The following is a 22,527-nucleotide window of genomic DNA, read 5'->3' as shown; positions in this document are numbered from 1 at the left end:
TTGGGGGCTTCCTTGATAGCTCAGCTGGTAAAGAATCCACCTGCAATGCGGGAGCCCTGGGTTCAATCCCTGTGTTGGAAAGATCCCCTGGAGAAGGGAAAGGCTACCCACTCCAGTATTCTGGCCTGGAGAATTCTATGGACTGAATAGTTCTTGGGGTTGCAAAGAGTCAGACATGACTTAGTGACTTTCACTTTCACTTCAAATTGACATTTGGACTACCAACTGCTTATAGAAATTTTTCCTGGTCAAAGTGTAGTTAAAGTTTTAGGTCTATAGCATTATTGAACATCTCTTTATGTCAGCTTTACTGCCACTAAAGCACAACTACAGCTTTTAGGAAAAGTCACTCTTTTAACTGTCAGAATCTAAGGACTTTGTCTTCATTTGGTAGTTTGACCAGCTTGTAAACTCATTTTTTTCCCTTTTTTAAAAATTGAAGTATAATTGCTTTCCCATGTTGTGTTAGTTTCTGCTGTACAACTGAGACTCGGTTGTATGTATATACATATCCCCTCCCTCTTGAACCTCCCTCTGCCTCTCCCGTCCCACCCATCTAGGTCATCACAGAGCACCAGGCTGAGCTCCCTGTGCTATACAGCAACTTCCCACTGGCTATCTATTTTACTCATGGTGTAATCCTATTCTTGAGGAAATCCTTAAAAATAAACCAGTCACAAAAAGTCACAAGCATACATGATTCCACTTACACGAGATACCCTAGAGTAGCCAAAATCATAGAGACAAAAGGTAGAATGGTGGTTGAGGACTGCAGGGGTGGGAGTTAGTATTTCATGGACAAAAAGTTTCAGTTTTACAAGATGAAGAATTCTGGAGCATGGACAGTGGTGATGGTTGTACAACATTATTAGCGTATTTCATGTGTTAAAATGGTTAAAATGGCAAATTTTATGTCATGTGTATATTGCTATAATTAAAAAATAGGGGCAAAAATGAAAAACAAAAAAATTCTCAAGCTAAAATATTAACATTTTTTTCCATCTGATGCTCTTTAGGTAAATCAACAGTCTTTCTCTTTTTGCTGAGAGAACCCTATCTCATACATAGGTTTTTAAAAAAAAAACCCAACCTTTTATTTTGAAAAAAAAAAAGAGTACAGTGAACCTTTGTATACCCATATGTATATACTATTTCTGAATTGTTTGGAGTAAGTTACAGATACCATGTTAGTTTACCCCTGCTGCTGCTGCTAAGTCGCTTCAGTCGTGTCCGACTCTGTGCGACCCCATAGATGGCAGCCCACCAGGCTCCTCTGTCCCTGGAATTCTCCGGGCAAGAATACTGGAGTGGGTTGCCATTTCCTTTTCCAGTGCATGAAAGTGAAAAGTGAAAGTGAAGTCACCCAGTCGTGCCCGACTCCTAGCGACCCCGTGGACGGAGGAGCCTGGTAGGCTCCAGTCCATGGGATTTTCCAGGCAAGAGTACTGGAGTGGGGTGCCATTGCCTTCTCCGAGTTTACCCCTAAATACACGTAAATATCCTAAAACCAAGGATATTCTCTTAATACCATTATCCCATCCAAATATTTAATACTGATTCAAAATCATGTAACATACAGGTAATTTTCAAATTTCCATAATTGTCTAAAAAATATAAATGTTAGAAGTATGTATGTTTTTTTAATACAAGGTCCAATCAAGGTTTATTTATTGCATTTGGTTCTTTTATCTTTCATTACATAGGTATTTTTGAAGAGTCAAGGTCCCTTTCTAATTTGATTATTTCTTCGATATTTGATTTAGGTTAAACATTGTTAAGAACGCTATTAATGTTATATTGTGTACTTCCATCTGCTTCACATCAGTAGATGTAAAATGTCAATTTGTCCTATTTTCAGTAATGTTTAATAAATTTAGTTAATGTGTTTTTTTCTAGTGCTTTCTCATTAGTAGGCTCTTGCGATTGTGTGAATATTCTGTTTTCCATCTGTCAGTTGTGATAGCTTGTATTAATGATCCTTGGATGATTCAGTTACTACATCTGGGGTTGCAATGTAGTAGTGATTTTCTGTCATTCCATCTTCATTTGTTAACTGGCCTTTTGTTTTGTTTTTGGTAAGGAAGAGCTTTCCCTTTTTTCTCTCTATCTTTCAGTATCACTGTGGTCTCATGGATTCTTTTTATACTCAACGTGCTATATATTCTTTTCCTGTTGTTATTATTTATTGACCAGTGGGAGTCTTCATCCTTTTGAAATGGTCCTCTTGGTCTTTGAGTACTCTGTGCTTCCTGGCACAAGATATTCTGGGGTTGCCTTGTATTTTCCTTGCTCCAAATCTGAAATCAATCATTTTCCTAAGGAGCCCTGGTTTCTGTTAGTGGAGAATGGTATTTAGAAACCAAGATGGGGGGCTGGATATATGTAGACAAGAAACTTTCTAAAAACACTGCTTGTCATTTTGATAGTATGTTGCCATTTAAGAGGACTTTCACATACATTTTAAAATGGTTTGTCATTTCGTCCTTCCTGCAGTCCTGCCTTAAAGTTAGGCAGGTAGAATAATAAAATCTTTATTTTAAAAAAAGGCCAAAATGAGGTGTTAAAAGGATTAACTTTCCCAGAATTATAAGACTAGTAAGAGCAGATTCCAGGAGCAAAACCCATGTCTTTATACCTGGTACTTTATGTTTTTCTTTTTCTCTTTTCCCCACAGTACATGTTATCCTAAAAAGCATGTTTAGATGTCTTTCAAAAGCTATCTTGCTGACTCTTGGTCACTGCCAGCTCCATGAAAGAGAGAAAGTTTCCTTTGTGAGACTAAACAATAAATGACTAGAGCCTGGAGAATATTTGCGTCCTTCTTAGCATCGCCATCGGGAGCCCCTTTTGTGATGGAGTTCGCTAACTGGGCTTTCAGTGATCCTCTGTATGCATGGGATATTTGATTTGTGACTTGGAGAGCTTTGTTTGAAAACAGTACATGGTCATACCTAAACCTTCTATCTCTTTACAGCCTGTAATCATGCCACTCCTGGAGAAGCAGGAAGCCTAATAGTTTATTTTTTAAAGGCTGTGCTTAATGCTGTGATTTGGTATTTTACTGTGTGAAGGTCTTTTCCTTAACTTGTTTTGTTGTCAAAAAACACAAGTTTTTTTTTTCATGAACACACCAAGGAACTGTTTTAGACACTTTTTTCCCTGTTCTCTCTCCACTATGCCATTTTAATACCTCAGATATACATGGTATCAGTTTACATACTGTGTGTATATTTGTGTTTTATACATTAAAAAGTTTTTTTTAGTCCCCCAAGAACCATTTTATTTTTCACTAATAGTAGCGATATCACACTTATTGAGAGTGCATGGAAACAAGGGAGAAAGGAAGGATGAATATGATTTGTAATATAATAGTACATTTTATAACAGTATATTTTGATATAAAATTTCTTTATTGAATAAATAAATGCAGCATGTAGATTATTTCAATCCTAATAACACTGTGTTCTTTTAACACTGAGGTTCCCTGAAAACTAAATTTATCCTACATCTGCAAAGATAGTAATATTTCATCCATAGAGAGTTGCAGAGTCTATGATCTGAATTTTTTCTCCCATCCAAACAGATAAGTGGAACTCTTAGCAATATTGCTGCTGCTGCTAAGTCACTTCAGTCGTGTCCGACTCTGTGCGACCCCATGGACGGCAGCCCACCAGGCTTCCCCGTCCCTGGGATTCTCCAGGCAAGAACACTGGAGTGGGTTGCCCTTTCCTTCTCCAGTGCATGAAAATGAAAAGTGAAAATGAAGTTGCTCAGTCGTGTCTGACTCTAGCGACCCCATGGACTGCAGCCCACCAGGCTCCTCCGTCCATGGGATTTTCCAGGCAAGAGTACTGGAGTGGCGTGCCATTTCCTTAGTGAACTTAATCTTTTCCAGTATTGTTTTTCTTTGGAATTCTTGGATGTGTCAAGATACTATTTAAATACATTTTAACCTTTAAAGGACACATGCATTTTTTTTTCCTTGAAAAATTCCCCCTTTCTTCTACTGTAATCCCAAATAAAGAACTCTTGAGTCTAAGGAGTAGAAAGAGAGACTGCAGTTAAATTCCCTAGAATACAAGATCTTTTAAAGCATTTACCCAGTGCAGACTATTTTGGGTGCTTTATGGCTTTGTTCAGAAGCATTTCTCTGTATGTCTGTCTTTTTATTGTTGCTTCCTGCCGCTGTCTTCTCGTTTCTTTGTCTTTTGCTGTCTCTCCCTCTCCCAGTCTTCCTTTCATTTCTCTTTTCCTTCCCTCCTATTTCCTCTCTCTCCTACATGTTATCTTCTTTGTTTTCGTTCAGGACTATGAGAGTAAATTGCAGGCCTTGCAGAAGCAGGTGGAGACGCGATCCCTGGCTGCAGAAACAACTGAAGAGGAAGAGGAGGAGGAAGAAGGTGAAATCTAGAGACTGAAACTTTCCTCTGTAGATGTTTTGAATCTGTGTTGTCAAATTCCTGAGCCAGTTTAAAGATGATTTAAAAGATGCTTGAGGCTAAGAGTCCAGGCTGTACTCTATGAAGTGGGGGTGGGACTAATAGTGTCTCTTAGAACCCAAGGTTTCTGAGCATAGTCTCCATAGAAATCTCTTAGTCAGTTTACATAAACTGTCTCATATTACCATACATATGAAATTTATATAGATGTGACAAGCAAATATAGAGCTTAATCTTTGTTAAGATGCTCTGTTTTACAGATTCCCCTGGTGGTCCAATGGTTAAGATTCCACATTTCCAGTGTAGGGGGCGAGAGTTTGATCCCTGTTTAGGAAACTAAGATCCCACATGCTGAGTGGTGTGGCCAAAAAAAAAAAAACAAAACCAGGATGCTCTGTTTTATTTGCTGGTTTATGTCAGGATTACCCCGTGAGGACTTTGGAATGTAGAAGCGTGCATTAAATCTCTTTCTGGCAGATTGCTCATCACATTGTTTTGTCATACCTACCTGTCTTAAGTTTTCTAGAATTTCTTAGTTGAAATTAAAATGCGGTGTGAACATTCATCATATTTTATTTTTTCACCCAACCTCTTCAGTAATCTCAAGGCTTCATAATAACTTTAAAGAAACTCTTAATTTGTACACTGAATTCTTTATTTTTAAATATCTATGTGAAAACTGACCTTTTTTTTTCCTCTACTAGAAAGGAAAATAGATCTGTTTCAAGTTGTACAACAGACTAAGGGTTTTTCTTTATTATAAGCCACACTGAGCTGTATCTAAAAAAAAAGAAAGAAAAACTGGAAAGTAACTTGATTTTTTTAAAAAGCTGAGGTATAGGAGGGATGTAATTTCTACATAGTTATGAGTCCACCATTAAATACACCTGGTTTGCTTTTTCAGTTCCGTGGACACAACATGAATTTGAGCTGGCCCAGTGGGCCTTCCGGAAGTGGAAGTCTCACCAATTCACCTCATTAAGGGACTTACTCTGGGGCAATGCCGTTTACCTAAAGGAGGCCAATGCCATCAGTGTGGAACTAAAGAAGAAGGTATGGAGGTTGTGGGAACAGGGACCATCCTGAGGCAGAGCTGAGCCTGATGGGCTTCATGGTCCTCATTTTGAGACCACCTTTCCCTTGGGTGAACTCAGCAGCTTTTTGCTGTGAAACAGGTTTGTGTATGCCTTCATTTAACATATGTGCCTGGAATGAAGTAGGTACTGGTTATTGTTTAGTTGCTAAGTCATGTCTGAGTCTTTGCGACCCCATAGACTGTAGCACACCAAGCTTTCCTGTCCTTCACTATCTCCCAGAATTTGTTCAGATGCCCATTGAGTTGGTGATACTATCTAACCATCTCATCCTCTGCCACCCTCACCTCCCCCTGCCTTCAGTTTTTCCCAGTATCAGAGTCTTTTCCAATAAGTCTGCCCTTCACATCAGGTGGCCAAACTATTGGAGCTTCTGCTTCAGCATCAGTCCTTTCAATGAATATTCAGGACTGATTTCCTTTAGGATTGACTGGTGATCTTCTTGCAGTCCAAGGGACTCTAAAGAGTCTTCTCCAGTACCACAATTCGAAAGTATCAATTCTTCAGCATTCAGCCTTCTTTATGGTCCAACTCTCACATCCAAACATGACTGCTGGGAAAACCATAGCTTTGACTATAGAGAGCTTTGTTGGCAAAGTGATGTCTTTAAGTATTTGTTAAATGAAATTTTTAAAATAACATGTTTTCTAGCCTGTTTTATATATGAGGAGACTATATTCCTGATGAGAGTTAAAGAAACAGAAAAAAAAACAAAACATATCAGTAGAAAAATATTTCTCTTGGGTTCTGAAAATCTCAGTTTTCCTTTAGTTCTCTACCATTAAGATGGTACCTTTAAGTCCTCTGTGCCTTCTCCTCTACTAGGCTCTGAGAGGCAGTTTTGTGTAATGGACAAGCACATGCATTCTGCAACCAGACAGCCAGGTTCCTACCCCAACTCTCCCAGTTGTTTGACTCTAGTAACCTGGGCCTCTAGTCCCTCACCTACAGAGGGAGTTTAGCAACTGGACCTGCTACCCAGGGTTTTTGTGATTTCCTGAGGGGTAAGATAATGAATACACATACAGTGTCAAAGTAGTGTCTACACATGGTAATTGTGATGCCAGAAACATCACACCACAGTATAGATTCATTGTTCTGCATGTCCCTCTGTTTGACAGTCTCCTGACTGCTAAGATTACGGGGAATAGGATGAGGGGGCAGTATTGAGAAGTAGGTAAGATCTCACACTGCCTGACTTTGGGAAAAAATCATTCTGTTTTTCTAGGGCTGTATTTTTAGTTTCGTGAAATAGGAATAAGATCTCTTATTCTTTTGTAACTCCATCTCATTTTGTGATTATATATTAACTATTTTCCTCTTCAAATAGATTAAGTGATGGCAGAGGCTAGGTCTTTTTTTCTCACAGCTATACCTAGCATTTCATTAATGGTTGGTTAAAAAAAAAAAATAGGGAGTTGCCAAGAAATAAATGACATGATGAATGCAAAGCACTTTTCTGTAGTAAACACTTTTAAGAGTAACAGTTATAATCCTCTGAATTTAACAGAAAACCTTAGCACGTGTCCACCTGCTCTCATTTGGGGATGCATTCCTGGGTCCACCTTCTGTTCTCTATGGAAGTCTTTGTTCAGTCAACCAGGATATATTTATTGAGATTTTAGGTTGTGCAAAGACACTGTGCCAGGCCAGGAAAACAAAGACTGTAAATAGCTAAATGATTAATATACAAGTAGCCACGTTTCTCAATCAGAAGCTGTTGACCACATGCTGCTGTTTGACGTCTTTCCCATTGGGCCTGATTATGTTGCCTTGTTTCTGAACCTCACTTGGAAAAACAAAAAGCCTGTTTGTCCCTGGTTTCTTCTGTCCCTTTAGGTGCAGTTTCAGTTTGTTCTGCTCACGGACACGTTGTACTCCCCTCTGCCTCCTGAACTGCTTCCCACTGAGATTGAAAAAACTCAGGAAGACAGACCTTTCCCTCGTACAGTGGTAGCTGTAGAAGTTCAGGATCTGAAAAATGGAGCAACACATTATTGGTCTTTGGAGAAACTTAAGTATGAAAACATTACATGAAAAGCCAGTTGCTTTTATTTAGAAAATAATAATGAATTGCTCACGTGGGCTCTTTTCTCTGTGATGTTGCCACTGCTTCCTTTCTGTGCATCTAAATGCTGTTGCTGGTGTTGGTAATAGCACTGTCCATTCGTTTTCTTCTAAGTGAACAAATCGTGCTCTGTGAATACCTTTGTCATTTGTAGAGGTGATTTACATTTACCCTCCATAATGCTCCTTTGGCAGCGTGTGTACCAAATTTGAAATGACAAAGGGAAGATTACATGGTACCTTGTGCAAAGATGGCAAGCAAATTTGGCAGGGAGGGGGGTGGAATCAAAATTAATTAACCCTCCATAGACCCTCTTATATTTTATAACTCTTAATTTTATAATATCTGTTTCTGTCTTGGATCTAGTAATTATTCATCTTTTCTGTCCTGGATCTCATGATGATGATGAATAAACAGGAAAGTTATAGCATAGCTTCCTTTGCCTTTAGTATAATGAGGTATTTTGTGCTGTTTCAGTATGTTTGAGATACCATATGCCATTGAACTACATTTATCCTGGGACTCAGTAGAGATTAGGTGGCCATTCTTGACTTTCTTGATGGCTTCTCTCTATATTCTGACACCTTGGATACTGAGTGTTAGAGTTTCTGTGCTTTTTGCCTTCATTCTTTTTTAATATCATTAAATGGTGGGAGCAGCTTTTTAAAACCTTGCATGGAAGATCCTTCCAGTGTGAAACTTTGATGTGGCCTTGTGGTACTAACCCAATGCACTTTACGTTTACTGTCCAGGCAGAGGCTGGACTTGATGAGAGAGATGTATGACAGAGCAGGGGAGATGGCCTCCAGCGCCCAAGATGAAAGTGAGACCACCATGACTGGCAGCGATCCATTTTATGATCGGTTCCATTGGTTCAAACTTGTGGGAAGGTATGTGATGATTTTATTCTTTTCAGGTAATGGTTTTAATTGTTTAAAGCCTCAAAGGTATTACATAAAGTTAAAGAAAAAAGTACAAAAAAGCCCCCATTTATAATCTTATTCGCTTACACATAGCCACTGTACCATTTGGTATATTTTCCTTCCCTTTTATCCAGCTGGCAGATTTAAATCTCAGACTTTGAAACAAAGTAGCTGACAGTTTTCCCTGCCTCTCAACTCATTCACAAAATGTCTTACTCTTGACCAAGATAGATTTAAAAGAAAAAGAAAACCTGTGTCTGTATCTGGCATGGTTCAGAATCACAGTATGACATGCAGTTTATCAGACTACAATTTCTCCATGACCTGCTACATCCTCACTTTAATTTTTAAAACAGTGCATCTCAGTTTAGTCTTTACCAAGAGTGAATAGTTGCACACCTGAGTAGCCCACTTGCACCTCTTTTATGTATACTTTAGTCAGCATTGAATGTGAGGCCATATTGAGTCAAGTTCTTAGAGATTTGGAATTTTAAAAGCAGAGAAATGTTAAGTTTTCACCTTAATGATTTCAGAATTTGAATTATTTTCTGATTGAGAAAACTTTCTGACAGTTTTAAAGGACCTGGGTTCAAAGGTGAAGCTGAAGTCGTAGTATTTTGTAGAAATGACATTGGTCTTTTTCACTCTACTCTAATTGTAGAGTGTGTTTTCATTTAAAGAGATGAATTGGCCAGACACATTTTACCCAAGCAAGGTATATACCTACTTTGCCATATATCATTCATCCATTTTGTTTTCTGCTCCACAATGACATGGAGATTGGAATAAAGATTTAAACTATATTATTTCACTTGATATTGAGTGGCTCCTTTGAGGCCTGGCTGCTAATCTTTTGTGTGAACGGGAGAACATAAATGTTTTACAGCATGTTATTTACCTGGCATATTCTACTCATGTATTCCCTTTGCTTTTCTTATTCTAAGGATCAGTCCTTGTTCCCTTTCACCTGAACCAGATGATTTATGCTTATTTTGTCCTTTTGCTTTTCCACTTGCTTATTTTGTTTTGGTTCCTCAGTGGGTTCTGTCCTGTTGGCACCTGTAGCTTCCTGTTTAACCGACTGTTCCTCTCTCCTTGGCTGTGTCCATCGGCGTGTCCCCTGGTGTCTAGCTCCCCCATTTTCCACGGCTGTGTGAATGAGCGCCTTGCTGACCGCACACCCTCCCCCACTTTTTCCACGGCCGATTCCGACATCACTGAGCTGGCTGACGAGCAGCAAGAGGAGATGGAGGACTTTGATGAGGAGGCGTTCGTGGATGACACCGGCTCTGACGCAGGGACGGAGGAGGGCTCAGATCTCTTCAGTGATGGGCACGACCCGTTTTACGACCGGTCCCCATGGTTCATTTTAGTGGGAAGGTTGGTGAGGTTAAAGTGAGAAAGGCGAAAAGGGACCAGCTCTTGCTCTAAAGAGGCTCCTTATGCAATTTTGGACAATTTTGCTTTAATCTAGTTCAATTCATGATGCGGGTGAGAGAGCCCTCAGGCAGCGTCTGGGAGCTTCTTGGCCTCCTCAGTACAACATATGTGGCAGTGTGTGAAGACTTTACATGGAGGATCCCTTGTCTTACAAGCCTAGTAATTTTGTTCTGAAGGAGGAGACCCCAGAGGAGAAAGTAATTAAGGCCAAGAGTCACACTGTTCTGGAGTTGGAGAGTGTTATTGTGGTCTGATAGTTCCTCTTGTAGGAATGTAAGTGAGGAAGCCTAAGGGGGCAATATGAGAGGGAGAACAGAGCAAGTCCAATGTTAGGAGAAAGGGATTCTTGGCATCAGCAGGAATCACAGGGACAAACGTAGAGTCAGGAGTAACATTAGGTTTATTTCTTGCATAGTCTATAGCCCAGAAAAGAATCAGGAACGTGAAATTCCCTCTGTCTAACTCAGATGGATACCTTTCTTTTGCAGTTTCGTGGATCTTTGGCTTCTGCTAAGATATTACCTGTAGGCATTGTAATGATGAATCTCATAAAATTATCTGTTGAGACTGTCAACAATGGATATTTGTTCAGTGCTCCATGACACTGCTTTGTGTTGAGTTTAGCTGCCAAACTGAGGCATTGTCTCTGGCCCCATCTGTCAGTGATGCAGAGCTCTCATGCACATGTTCCTCATACTGGGGTCTTTGTCTACATCCTTCCAATCTTCATGCTGAAGTAATTTTAATTACAAATTCAACAGTGCAGCACTCACTGGATTAAAAAAAGTATTATGTTTCGAGGTATTACATTTAATTTCAGTGGTAATTTAAAACCATGTTTTGTTGAACCCTTTAAAAATAAAGGGAAATTACTTCAGTGTTAATGGGTTAGCACAAGTTATCTAAAAATAAACCTAAAGTGCAGCAAGTCTCCTGACCCACTAGGTATGTAAGGTTCTAAAGCTTAGCTCATAGTATGGTGTTGGTTGGTTACCTGGTGAGAATTAAATGTAGAAGATGATCAGCTTTATGGAAGGGGAGAAAAGAAGTGCTTTTTTGATAGAAATGAAGACCTCGGTTATGACCATAGGTTGGAATATTGGATTGGAATATTAGACAGCCTCAGGGTTTTATAATGGTAAAGGGGCATTTATTTAGGTTTTCCATGAATAAATGTAAAGGGATTATACAGCCATGAATATTGTCTGGTGTATGCCGGGAACAGATGTTCAGGATTTCAGAGGAGATGATTTATATTAAAACTGAGGAAGGCAGTTCTATGCACAAATCAAGGGGCCATAATGCGTTCCTGGTTTTACGGCTATTCCTAGCCTCTTTTCTACGAGGGTCCGAAGTTGGAACCAAGTTTTTATGGGTAAACTGCTCAGTCCTGGTGCCGGTTGTGCAGCTTCTCACCTTCTCACGCTGCTCACTTTTTTTCTGCATCATCGTAAATGAGGAATAGGTGGCTTCACACTATGTGGCATGTTGGGAAGAACACTGACCTAACAGGGCTGACAACTTAAACTGAGGCCTGTTGGGTTCTCAAGTGTAAAATAGAGTTAGGTAAGAAAAAAAAGAAATAGATCTTTTTATTCTTTCTTATTCTTTCATGCATTCTAGAAGAGTGAATATTCTGGTTAAGAGTTCTACTCGGAAGCATTTGTATTTTGAGCCAGTTGTATGGAAAACTTAAGTCAGAATCCCACTTAATGGGGAAATTCTCTGCCTTAAGATGTATGTATTTTCTCTCCTTTTAATCATATCAGATTGAATTGTAAATATAAGGCAGTCACCTCTACTTCAATTTTCAAGTAAATTACTTGTGGAACTATGGCTTAGGAATTGACTTTTCCATTTCTTTGGGTTCCCTGGTTCTGAAACTCACTTGACTTTGCAAGGAAAACAGTAGGGAGGAGGTGAAATCGTAGTGGTCAGCAGAGTGAAGGGTAGCTCTTTATTTTCACCCTTGATGGCATTTCTTACCTACAGACAATTCATAGCAACACAGTGTCACCCAGTTACGTACCAGTCATTCTCTGTGTAAGAGGAGTAACTTCTTTGCTGTTTGTGTGATTCATGGGATTAGATTTCCCCTATTGACATATAATTGCAAATACAATTCACATAAAATTTCTAGTTTTTTAAAAAATTCCATTTGTAGGTTTTGATTCATGGCCTTGGCTGCCTCTGGTGAATTTTTATATGAAAATTAAAAGAGCTTGTCCCTTTAGCTGTTCTCTTATGGCATGCTGGGATGTTATGAATCATCCATCATCACTTGGGATGAAATGTGAAGTATTTAAGCTAGTCTTCTGGTTAAAGGTCTCCTGTGTTATTCTGTGACCTAAGTACCTGAACTGACATTCTTTCTGTAACTAGGATCTTCATTATCTTTGTGTTGACAGAATTTGTTTCCCTTTTTATGTACCCTCACAGAACTTTATGCTAATATATCCTTTACATCTTCCCCTCTCTCATCCCTCTTCTCTTTCAGTCTGCTAGATCAGGATACAAGGATTCTCAAGAATGAATAATAACTGTAAAAATTCCAGTTTTAAAAGCTTTGTAAGAGAGCTTTTATAAAGTCCAGAGCATTGCTTTTGGGTTGGAGAGCCTGTGTTCTCATAGGACAAAGAGCTGTCTAGAGACTGTGGGGTTGTGTAGACACAGGGCTGATGCCCATACCACTGCCTTCAAATTCTAGAGTTCTCTCTCTGAAAAGGGAAATCTGCAAGGATACTTTCTATTCTTAAACTTTTGAAGTAGCCATTGCCATAGACAGAAAGGGGATTCTCATCTTTACTGTGTGCTCAGATAGTACTTATTTCTTGGGACTTCCCTGGCAGTCTAGCAGTTAGGACTGAGCTTCCACTGCAGGGACCCAGGTTTGTTCCCTGGTCGGGGACTTAGGATCCCGCATGCCATGTGGCACAACCAAAAAGTTAAAAAAATAATTTTTAAAAAAGGGTTCTTGTTTTTGAATAGCTACTTTTAAATATGAAAACAGCTGTATAAATTAAATATGGTTAAGAATCTAAACATGTCATATATAGTTAATATCTATTATGAGTATGACTTTGAAAAATCAACCCAATATAAAGTTAAATGGTTTTGCTTCTTACCTCTGGTTTAACCTGTTTTTCTGGAAAAATCTTCCACTTCTACTTAGAGAGCAAATCATTTTCCCATTCACTTATGTCCATAGATATTCAGTCATTCAACAGCTATTTTTTGAGTGCATTTATTCAGTAAATCTAGCCAGGCCCTCTGCAGACAATGGCAAGTAAAACCAGACATAGTTCCTGCCCTCACGGGTTTTCCTTGTGGTGGGTGAGATGGACAGATGATTGCATAAGTAAATGGAAATCATAGCAGTGATGGAGTTGTGTGTTCCTGAGATCATAAAACATTGGGGAGACCTGTCCTAAGAGAGTGGTATTTGAAATAAGACCTCAAGATGTGAAATCAAAGGTTTGGAATGGGTAGTAGAGCTCAGAGAGGACAGCAGACAGGGATGGAGCATGCGCCATGGCTCTTTAATAGTCAAGGGATTGGAAGGGGGCAGTGGCTGGAATGCTGGCAGAAGATGAAGGTGGTCTGTATGTGTGCTGACTTTGGAAGTGAAATGATTCATTTAGTACCTTAAGCCAAATTCTTAGTCTTTAAACTGTGTCATAGTAGTTGATGTTTGAGAGTCTTGTTTGTAATCCTTTTCAGACTTTTCATTTTAAGATTTTTGTACCATACAGCTTTTAGCCCTCTTTTTTAGCATTGCCCTCCCCCCTTTGGAGCAGACTGAAAGGGAAGCAGATGTCGTTTGATCTGATTCCATGTTCACTTGCAATTGTGGGTTTTTTTTGGTTATACTTTCATTCATATTTCATTTATGCTCTTTTACTTTTATTAACATTTGTTTTCCTGTGGTGTATTTTGTCTGTTTTCAGAATTGTTTTCATTTCTTTGAGTTGAAATCCCAAGAATCTACTCCATCTTCCTTTGCTTTGTTTTAAAGTAGATTCAGAGCAGGAAAAGGTGCAGACATGCATACAAGCATACCTCGGAGATATTGCTGCTTGGTTTCCGACTACCACAGTAAAAGCAAATATTGCAGTAGCCAGTTGCATGCCTTTTTTGATTTCCTAGTGCATGTAAAAGTTATGTTTACATTACATTTGGTCTATTAAGTGTGCAAAGCATTGTGTCTAAAAAAACAACATACATATCTTAATTTGGGCTTCCCAGGTGGCTTAGCAGTGTAGAACCCACCAGCCAATACAGGAGATGCAGGTTCAATCCCTGATCCAAGATTCCTTGGAAAAGGAAATGGTAACCCACTCCAGTGTTCTTGCCTGGGAAATCCTATAGACAGATAAAGCTGGCAGGCTACAGTCCATGGGGTTGCAAAAGAGTCAAACACAATTTACTGACTAAACAATGATGACCTTAATTTAAAAATACTTTATTGCTAAAAAAAAAAAAAAAAATGCTAGCCGTCATCTGAACCTTCAGTGAAATAGACTCTGCTGGTAGAGGCTGCTGTTTGATAGCATTTTACCTACCCACTGTGTTGTTACTGTGGAACTTTCCAAATTGGAATCAGTCCATTCGAACCCTGCCCCTGCTTTATCAAGTATTTATGTAGTATTTTAAATCCTTTGTTAACCATTTCAAAAATCTTCCCAGTGGCTTCACTGGAAATAGTTTCCATCTCAGGAAGCCACTTTCTTTGCTCCTCCATAAGAAGCAACCCTTCATCCCATAAAGTTTTATAAGACAGCAGTTTATTCACATCTTTAGACTCCTCTTCTAATCCCTGTTCTCTTGCTGTTTCTACCACATCTGCACTTAACTTACTCCATCGAAGTCTTGAATCCCTCAAAGTCATCCATGGGGGTTGAAAACTTCATCTAAACTCGTGTTAATATTGATACTTTGACTTCTTCCCATTAATCACAGATGTTCCTAATGGCATCTACAATGACGTATCCTTTTCAGATCCATCAAAGAAACCACTGTCTATGGCAGCTGTAACCTTACAAAATGTACTTCTTAAATAATAAGACTTGAAATTTCGTCAAAATGACTTTTTGACCCATGGGCTGCAGAGTGTGTGTTGTGTTAACAGGCATGAAAACCTTAATCTCCATCAGGGCTCGTGGGTGACCAGGTGCATTGTCAGTGAGTGGTAATATTTTGAAAGGACTCTAGCTCCTGCCCCTGAGCAATAGGTGTCAACAGTGGACTTAAAATATTCCATAAAGCATGTTGTGAAAAGATGTGCTGATCATCTAGACTTCGTTGTTTCATTTATAGAACACAGACAGACTACATTTAGTGTAATTCTTAAGGGCCCTAGGGTCTTCAGAATGGTAAGTGGGGATTGGCTTCAGCTTCAAGTCACCAGTTGCATTAACCCCTAATGAGAGTCAGCCTGTCCTTTGAAGCTAGGCATTGACTTCCTTCTAGCTCTGAAAGTCTTAGATGTCATCTTCTTCCAATAGAAGGCTGTTTCATCTGCATTGAAAATCTGTTATTTAGTGTTTTTGTTGTTGTTGTTCAGTTGCTAAGTCATGTCCAGCTCTTTGCAACCCCCTGGACTACAGCATGCCAAACTCCCCTGTCCTTCACTGTCTCCTGCAATTTGCTCAAATTTATGTCCACTGAGTCAGTGATGCTATCTAACCATCTCATCCTCTGCCACCCCTCTTCTCCTTTTGTCTTCAGTCTTTGCTAGCATCAGGGTCTTTTCCAGTGAGTCAGCTCTTCGCATCAGGTGGCCAAAGTATTGGAGCTTCAACTTCAGCACCTGTCCTTCCAATGAGTATTCAGGGTTGATTTCCTTTAAGATTGACTGGTTCAATTTCCTTACAGTCCAAGGAACTCTCAAGAGCCTTCTCCACCACCACAGTTTGAAAGCATCCATTTTTTGATGCTCAGCCTTCTTTATGATCCAACTGTACATGACTACTGGAAAAACCATAATTTTGACTGTATAGACTTTTGTCAGCAAAGTCATGTAATCCTTTTTAATATGCTGTCTAGGTTTGTCATATCTTTCCCTCCCAGGAGCAGATGTCTTTTAATTTCAAGGCTGCAGTCACCATCCACAGTGATTTTGGAGCCCAAGAAAATAAAATCTGTCACTGCTTCCACTTTTTCCTCATCTGTTTGCTATGAAGTGATGGGACCAGATGCCATGATCTTAGTTTTTTTGAATGTTGAGTTTTAATCCAGCTTTTTTTCACTCTCCTCTTTCACCCTCATCAAAAAGCTCTTTAGTTATTTAGTGTTAGCTACCTTCATTAATTATCTCAGCTGGATCTTCTGGATAATTTGCTGTAACTCCTACATCAGTACTTCTGCTTCCTTTTGCACTTTTATGTTATGGAGACAATGTCTTTCCTTAAGCATCATAATCCAATCTCTGTTAGTTCCATACTTTCCTTCTACAGCTTCCTCATCTTTCTTGGCCTTCATAGAATTAAAGGGAGAGGACCTTGCTCTGAATTAGGCTTTGGCTTACGGCAATGTTGTGGCTGGTTTGATCTTGTATCCAGACCACACAAACTTTATATCATCAATAAGGCCTTTTCACTTTCGTATATCATTTGTGTGTTCACTGGAGTAGCACTTTTAATTTCCTTCAAGAACTTTTCCTTTGCATTCACCGCTTCGCTGACTGACACACAAAGCCTAGCTTTAAGGCTGTCTCAGCTTTCAGCTTGCCTTCCTCACTAAGCTTAATGTTTCTAGCTTTTTATTTCAGGTAAGAGACATGAGACTCTTCCTTTCACTTAAACACTTAGAGGCCATTGTAGGCTAATTACTTGTCCTGATTTCAATATTGTTGTGTCTCAAGGAATGGGGTGGGGGCGGGGCTCAAGTATAGGAAGAGAGACAGGGGAATGCCTGTTGGTGGAGTAGTCGGAACACACATTTACCGAGTAAGTTCACTGTCTTGTGTAGGTGTGGTTTGTGGCATCTCAAAACAATTACAGCAATAACATTAAAGGTCACAGATCACCATAAAGAATACAATGATAATGAAAAACTCTGAAATATCATGAGAATTACCAAAATGTGACAGAGAGTCATGGAATAAGCAGATGTTGTTGGGAAAATGATGCCTTGCTGGAGACATGGTTGCCACAAACCTACTTATAAAAAATGCAGTATCTGCAAAGTGCAAAACAATGGAGCACAATAAAACGAGGTATGCCTGTATGTGTCACATTGGGCTACATTTGATTTCTTGACGTAAATGTTTACCTTTTGTCTTGTCTCGTGTCCAAGGATCAGCATATACCAAGTGAGAAGATAGGAGCAACAGTAGGAACTAGGTTGTTTCCCATCCACTAACTGGAATAAATACCCAAACTTTGTGATCAGCAGTTTGTATTGCTTAAAGAAAAAATCAAAAGCTACAAAATTATGAAAGAAAATAAAAAAAGAACCAATGTGATACAACTTTGCTAGTTCATCTGAAGTAGAAAATGTTAGGTCTTATTTTGTGTATCTGATTTCTGAGTAAGGTTTTGGGCTCTGGAAGCAAAAGACACCCTTTGTGGATCGGTGTCTCCTTCCTTAGCATTTTTGTTGATGTCCATCCTGAGTCTCCTGCAAGCTCACTAACAGATATTTCTGGCTTCATAGCCTTTCTGCCCATATGTGTCAGTCACCTTGCCTAAATACAGTCATTTCTTAGGGTAAAAATAAAGACCCACAGTGTTGTGACTTGAAATCTATTTTAGAGTTATTAATTGTATTTCAGTCACATTTCTCTGGCGTTTTTTTTTGGGGGGGGGTCTCCTGATTTCTATTTTATCTATCAGGAAAAACAAAACAAAACCTCTTTATATAGTTACATGAAAAGGTTGAACTCCTTAATGAGTTCCCTTTTCCCCACCCTTAGCAGTATTCATATCTTAGAAGTCTACTTCCAACTGTTAACTCCTCTACCTGTTGTAATTTTTATAGGGAGTGATTTAGTGTAAGTTGATCTTTCACAAGCATTTGCATTTGTTTATATGTTATTTGTGCCGAAAAAGCACCCGGAGACAGTCTAAGAGTACAAAACAGAGCGGCAACCTTAAGACAGGGCCCAGAAGCCAGCTCACAGTTTCATGAAGATATTCTCGGTAAATCTGAAAGCCAGGCTCTCTGTCTGTGGGATGCTCAGATGCTTGTCTCCTGGTGTCTGTCTCTAGGGCCTTTGTTTACCTGAGCAACCTGCTGTACCCCGTGCCCCTGATTCACAGGGTGGCCATCGTCAGTGAGAAGGGAGAGGTGCGTGGATTTCTGCGTGTGGCTGTGCAGGCCATTGCAGGTAGGTGCCCCTCTTCTGAAATGAAAGCTGTGGGTTCTTTGCCTTGAGACAAAGCAGGCCGGTTCCGTATGGGCCGTGTTTCAGTTACACACTTCAAAACAAACCGTGGTGCATCTGACTATCTCAAAGAGAGCCTTTACTGCTTCCTTTCTAACTCTTCTTCCCAGATTTCACAGGTAGATCCTGTTTGGTTTGTAGTAGATCCTACTGCTATTTTTGAATAATGGGGTGAAGGGATTTCCTTTACCATGAGGAACAACTCTTGGATTAACTTTATAAAAGTAATTTGCATTTTAAATAATGGATTTTAACTGCTTCAGAAGTAACAAGATTTTCAGACATTTTCTTGCCTACTTTTCTCTCAGGATACAGCTAGACATTTTGTGCTTTGGCTGCAGTTTTGTAATGCGTGGATCAAGATTTTGATACTTTACACTTTTCCAAGATCCAGCCTACCTTCTGAGGAAAGAACATGGCTATTCCCTGTTAGCTTTTCTGTTTTAATTTCCAAATGCTGTGCTGTATTTAATGACCTTTCAGCTTTTCCCCATGGAAATGTGTGACAGTCACCAATGTTGACTTTATGGTGGTCTCCACAAATTCAGTCTAGTATTTTCAAATATTTGTTGAGTATTATTGAATATAGTCTCACCAAGGAAAGGGAACAGTATTTCTAATTATGATATTTGAGCAGTATCAAGAATCAAACTGATTCTTTATTAACTAGTTTCATTTGAGCAAGGAGAGGGGTATGTTTCCCTGAGTGGAGATGGAAACCCTATTTGATCTTACTGCTTTGGTCTCATTCTTTCTCATGCAAAAGACTTGTTCTTTAGTATCTCCTCTTATATTAAATTTTTGGGACCTTAAGTTTCCACTGCTTTTCCTGTTTATTTTGTAATCCAATGAGTCATTTTCCCTCGGCCCCATATGTCATCTCATCCTTGCTTTTTTCTTTTCCTGCTTAGCGGATGAAGAAGCTCCTGATTATGGCTCTGGAATTCGACAGTCAGGAACAGCTAAAATATCTTTTGATAACGAGTACTTTAATCAGGTGAGAAATCTTCCAGGAAGAGAAAAGCCCTGTGGAAGAAGAAAGAAGTAGACAGATTTGTTAGGAGGATGGATGTTCAGCACTGGAGGGAAGTTCTCCCTAGAATTAAAGGGTGTAGGTAGCCACAGGATTGTTTAATAGAACATAGGACATGTCTGACAGTTCCCAAGGCGAGGGTGAAAGCCCAGCATTTACACTATGTGGTATCACCTTTTCTCAGTTCAGTTCAGTTTAGTCGCTCAGTCGTGTCCGACTCTGCGACCCCATGAATCACAGCACGCCAGGCCTCCCAGCTGCTGCTGCTAAGTCGCTTCAGTCATGTCCGACTCTGTGCAACCCCATAGACGGCAGCCCACCAGGCTCCCCCCGTCGCTGGGATTCTCCAGGCAAGACACTGGAGTGGGTTGCCATTTCCTTCTCCAGTGTATGAAAGTGAAAAGTGAAAGTGAAGTCGCTCATTTGTGTCTGACTCTTAGCGACCTCATGGACTGCAGCCTACCAGGCTCCTCCATCCATGGGATTTTCCAGGCAAGAGTACTGGAGTGGGTTGCCATTGCCAGGCCTCCCTGTTCATCACCAACTCCCGGAGTTCACCCAAACTCATGTGCATCGAGTCGGTGATGCCATCCAGCCATCTCATCCTCTGTCATCCCCTTCTCTTCCTACCCCCAATCCCTCCCAGCACTGGGGTCTTTTCCGATGAGTCAACTCTTCACATGAAGTGGCCAAAGTATTGGAGTTTCAGCTTCAGCAACAGTGCTTCCAGTGTACACCCAGGACTGATCTCCTTTAGGATGGACTGGTTGGATCTCCTTGCAGTCCAAGGGACTCGCAAGTCTTCTCCAGCACCACAGTTCAAAAGCATCAATTCTTCGGCACTCAGCTTTCTTCACAGTCCAAATCTCACATGCATACATGACCACAGGAAAAACCATAGCCTTGACTAGACGGACCTCTGTTGGCAAAGTAATGTCTCTGCTTTTGAATATGCTGTCTAGGTTGGTCATAACTTTCCTTCCAAGGAGGAAACGTCTTTTAATTTCATGGCTGCAGTCACCATCTGCAATGATTTTGGAGCCCAAAAAAATAAAGTCTGACACTGTTTCCCCATCTATTTCCCATGAAGTGATGGGACCAGATGCCATGATCTTCGTTTTCTGAATGTTGAGCTTTAAGCCAACTTTTTCACTCCCCTCTTTCACTTTCGTCAAGAGGCTTTTTAGTTCCTCTTCACTTTCTGCCATAAGGGTGGTGTCATCTGCATATCTGAGGTTATTGATATTTCTCCCAGCAATCTTGATTCCAGCTTGTGTTTCTTCCAGCCCACTGTTTCTCATGATGTACTTTGCATATAAGTTAAATAAGCAGGGTGACAATACACAGCCTTGACGTACTCCTTTTCCTATTTGGAACCAGTCTGTTGTTCCATGTCCAGTTCTAACTGTTGCTTCCTGACCTGCATATAGGTTTCTCAAGCATCAGGCAGTCCTTAATCCACGTAACTTTTCAGTCACAATTATTTGTGGGGCACATAAACAGACGTAAAAGAAATGTGGGAAAAATATGTTGTCATACTACTTATCATCTACTTATGCTGCCTTGTTTTCAGAGTGACGTTTCTTCGGTTGCATTGACCCGTTCTGGTCTGTCCTTGGAGGAGCTGAGGATTGTGGAAGGACAGGGTCAGAGTTCTGAGGTCATCACTCCTCCAGAAGAAGTCAACCGAATGAATGATCTGGGTGTGTAATCAGAGTGCTGTGACTGGAGGTGCTTTCCAAGAGGGGAAAACACTGACCATTGTTAAGGATGATCACTACTTTTATCAACTAGTGATGGAAGAATACACTCTCCTCTCTGAAAGGTGCTTTGTCATTATTTGAACCATACCTGTGTTCATTTGACCTGCTTTAGATCTGAAGTCAAGCACTTTGCTGGATGGTAAGATGATGATGGAGGGATTTTCTGAAGAGATCGGCAACCACCTAAAGCTGGGCAGTGCATTCACTTTCCGGGTCACAGTGCTGCAGGCCAGTGGAATCCTCCCAGAGTATGCAGACATCTTCTGTCAGTTCAAGTAAGTATGCAGACATCTTCTGTCAGTTCAAGTAAGCCCCACTTTGCTCCTCCTCCCTAGCTGTTAACCTGGATGGTGACTTTTGTGCACTATAGAGTGCTCTTAGACTTGCCAGATTGTACACTCTCAAGAGAGAAATGACTCCCAGACCCTGAAATAAAATGCTTTCTTTACTCTGGTTGGGAGTAAGAAGTGGAAACAGGCAATGGAACGAAACAGAGTTCATAGTGGGAAGGAGTGCGGCCACACATCCTGCTAGAGGTTCAGTTATGGACTGTCCCCCTCTGCCAGGAGTACAGGGTCAGATCCAGTTAAGCTTACTCATCAACCTTTTTAATGTTCTTCATGCCAGAATGTCTTGTTAATAAACAAGTCTGAAATCAATGAATTATCCAACTGCCAATTATGCCTGTTTAATGCTTGGGAGAAACAAAATGTAAGTCGTTTAAAGAACAGCAAAATTCTATATCCATTGAAAGAAAGCTAGTAAGTAAGTAGAGAAGATGTGACAGGTTTCATTTCTCATCTGTTTAATAAGCATTTTCTATCCTGTAACCCTCTGGAGCTCTGTGCTCTAATTACTTTTGTCTCAAGACTTCCAAAAACATTTTTTTGGAGAATCTTAAGTTTTAATACTCCCAACATGAATATATCTTTTGAGTACTTGGAAAGGGCCACAGTATAAAAGAAGGAAGTTTGAACTGCCCCATTCCTAAAGCCCACAGTTTGCTGTTGGTGCCACCAAAAGGCTGCTTTAGGTTTCTGCCCTTCCTTTCCCCTCGGTGTGTGCCTTATCCTTTCCAGAGGCCTCATGTAGCTTCACTTTCTATGTAGTTGTCAGCCAAGTTCTCAATTAAATGTGGTTATTACGTAGTTAAGCTGCTAATGTAATTTGCTAAAACGTAACAATTGATGAAATATTATCCATCCAGTATAGATTTGCTCATTTAATGTGTTTTCACTAACAGTCTCCATTAGTAGCTAATGTATTTTACGGAAAAGACCTGCTTGGTCAGCTGACATCTGAAATGGCAAGAATGGTCTATTAACTTCTGTCCCAAAGTCTCCTGAAAAGAGAGTAGCATCTCCACCTGGTGTAAGCATTG

General features: G+C 40.0%; 1 protein-coding gene across 8 annotated transcripts in view; it reads left to right on the top strand.

Moving 5' to 3' along the window:
* Positions 1 to 22,527, top strand: part of KIF1B (kinesin family member 1B) — a 151,434-nt gene that overhangs the window by 94,550 nt on the left and 34,357 nt on the right. For 5 of the 8 annotated variants that reach the window (XM_019976020.2, XM_070768871.1, XM_070768870.1 and 2 more), the window contains 9 exons: positions 4,307 to 4,400; positions 5,344 to 5,492; positions 7,373 to 7,551; positions 8,354 to 8,491; positions 9,656 to 9,904; positions 18,175 to 18,293; positions 19,262 to 19,347; positions 20,957 to 21,086; positions 21,259 to 21,421. In XM_019976020.2, coding sequence (XP_019831579.2) covers positions 4,307 to 4,400; positions 5,344 to 5,492; positions 7,373 to 7,551; positions 8,354 to 8,491; positions 9,656 to 9,904; positions 18,175 to 18,293; positions 19,262 to 19,347; positions 20,957 to 21,086; positions 21,259 to 21,421 — 1,307 coding nt within the window. The remainder of the gene's footprint in view (positions 1 to 4,306; positions 4,401 to 5,343; positions 5,493 to 7,372; positions 7,552 to 8,353; positions 8,492 to 9,655; positions 9,905 to 18,174; positions 18,294 to 19,261; positions 19,348 to 20,956; positions 21,087 to 21,258; positions 21,422 to 22,527) is intronic. The other 3 variants (XM_070768875.1, XM_070768874.1, XM_019976027.2) reach the window with 1 other exon arrangement.

Source organism: Bos indicus, chromosome 16, assembly GCF_029378745.1.
Source record: "Bos indicus isolate NIAB-ARS_2022 breed Sahiwal x Tharparkar chromosome 16, NIAB-ARS_B.indTharparkar_mat_pri_1.0, whole genome shotgun sequence".
In the NCBI taxonomy this organism is placed as follows: domain Eukaryota; kingdom Metazoa; phylum Chordata; class Mammalia; order Artiodactyla; family Bovidae; genus Bos; species Bos indicus.
This window is presented reverse-complemented; position numbering and strand designations above follow the sequence as displayed.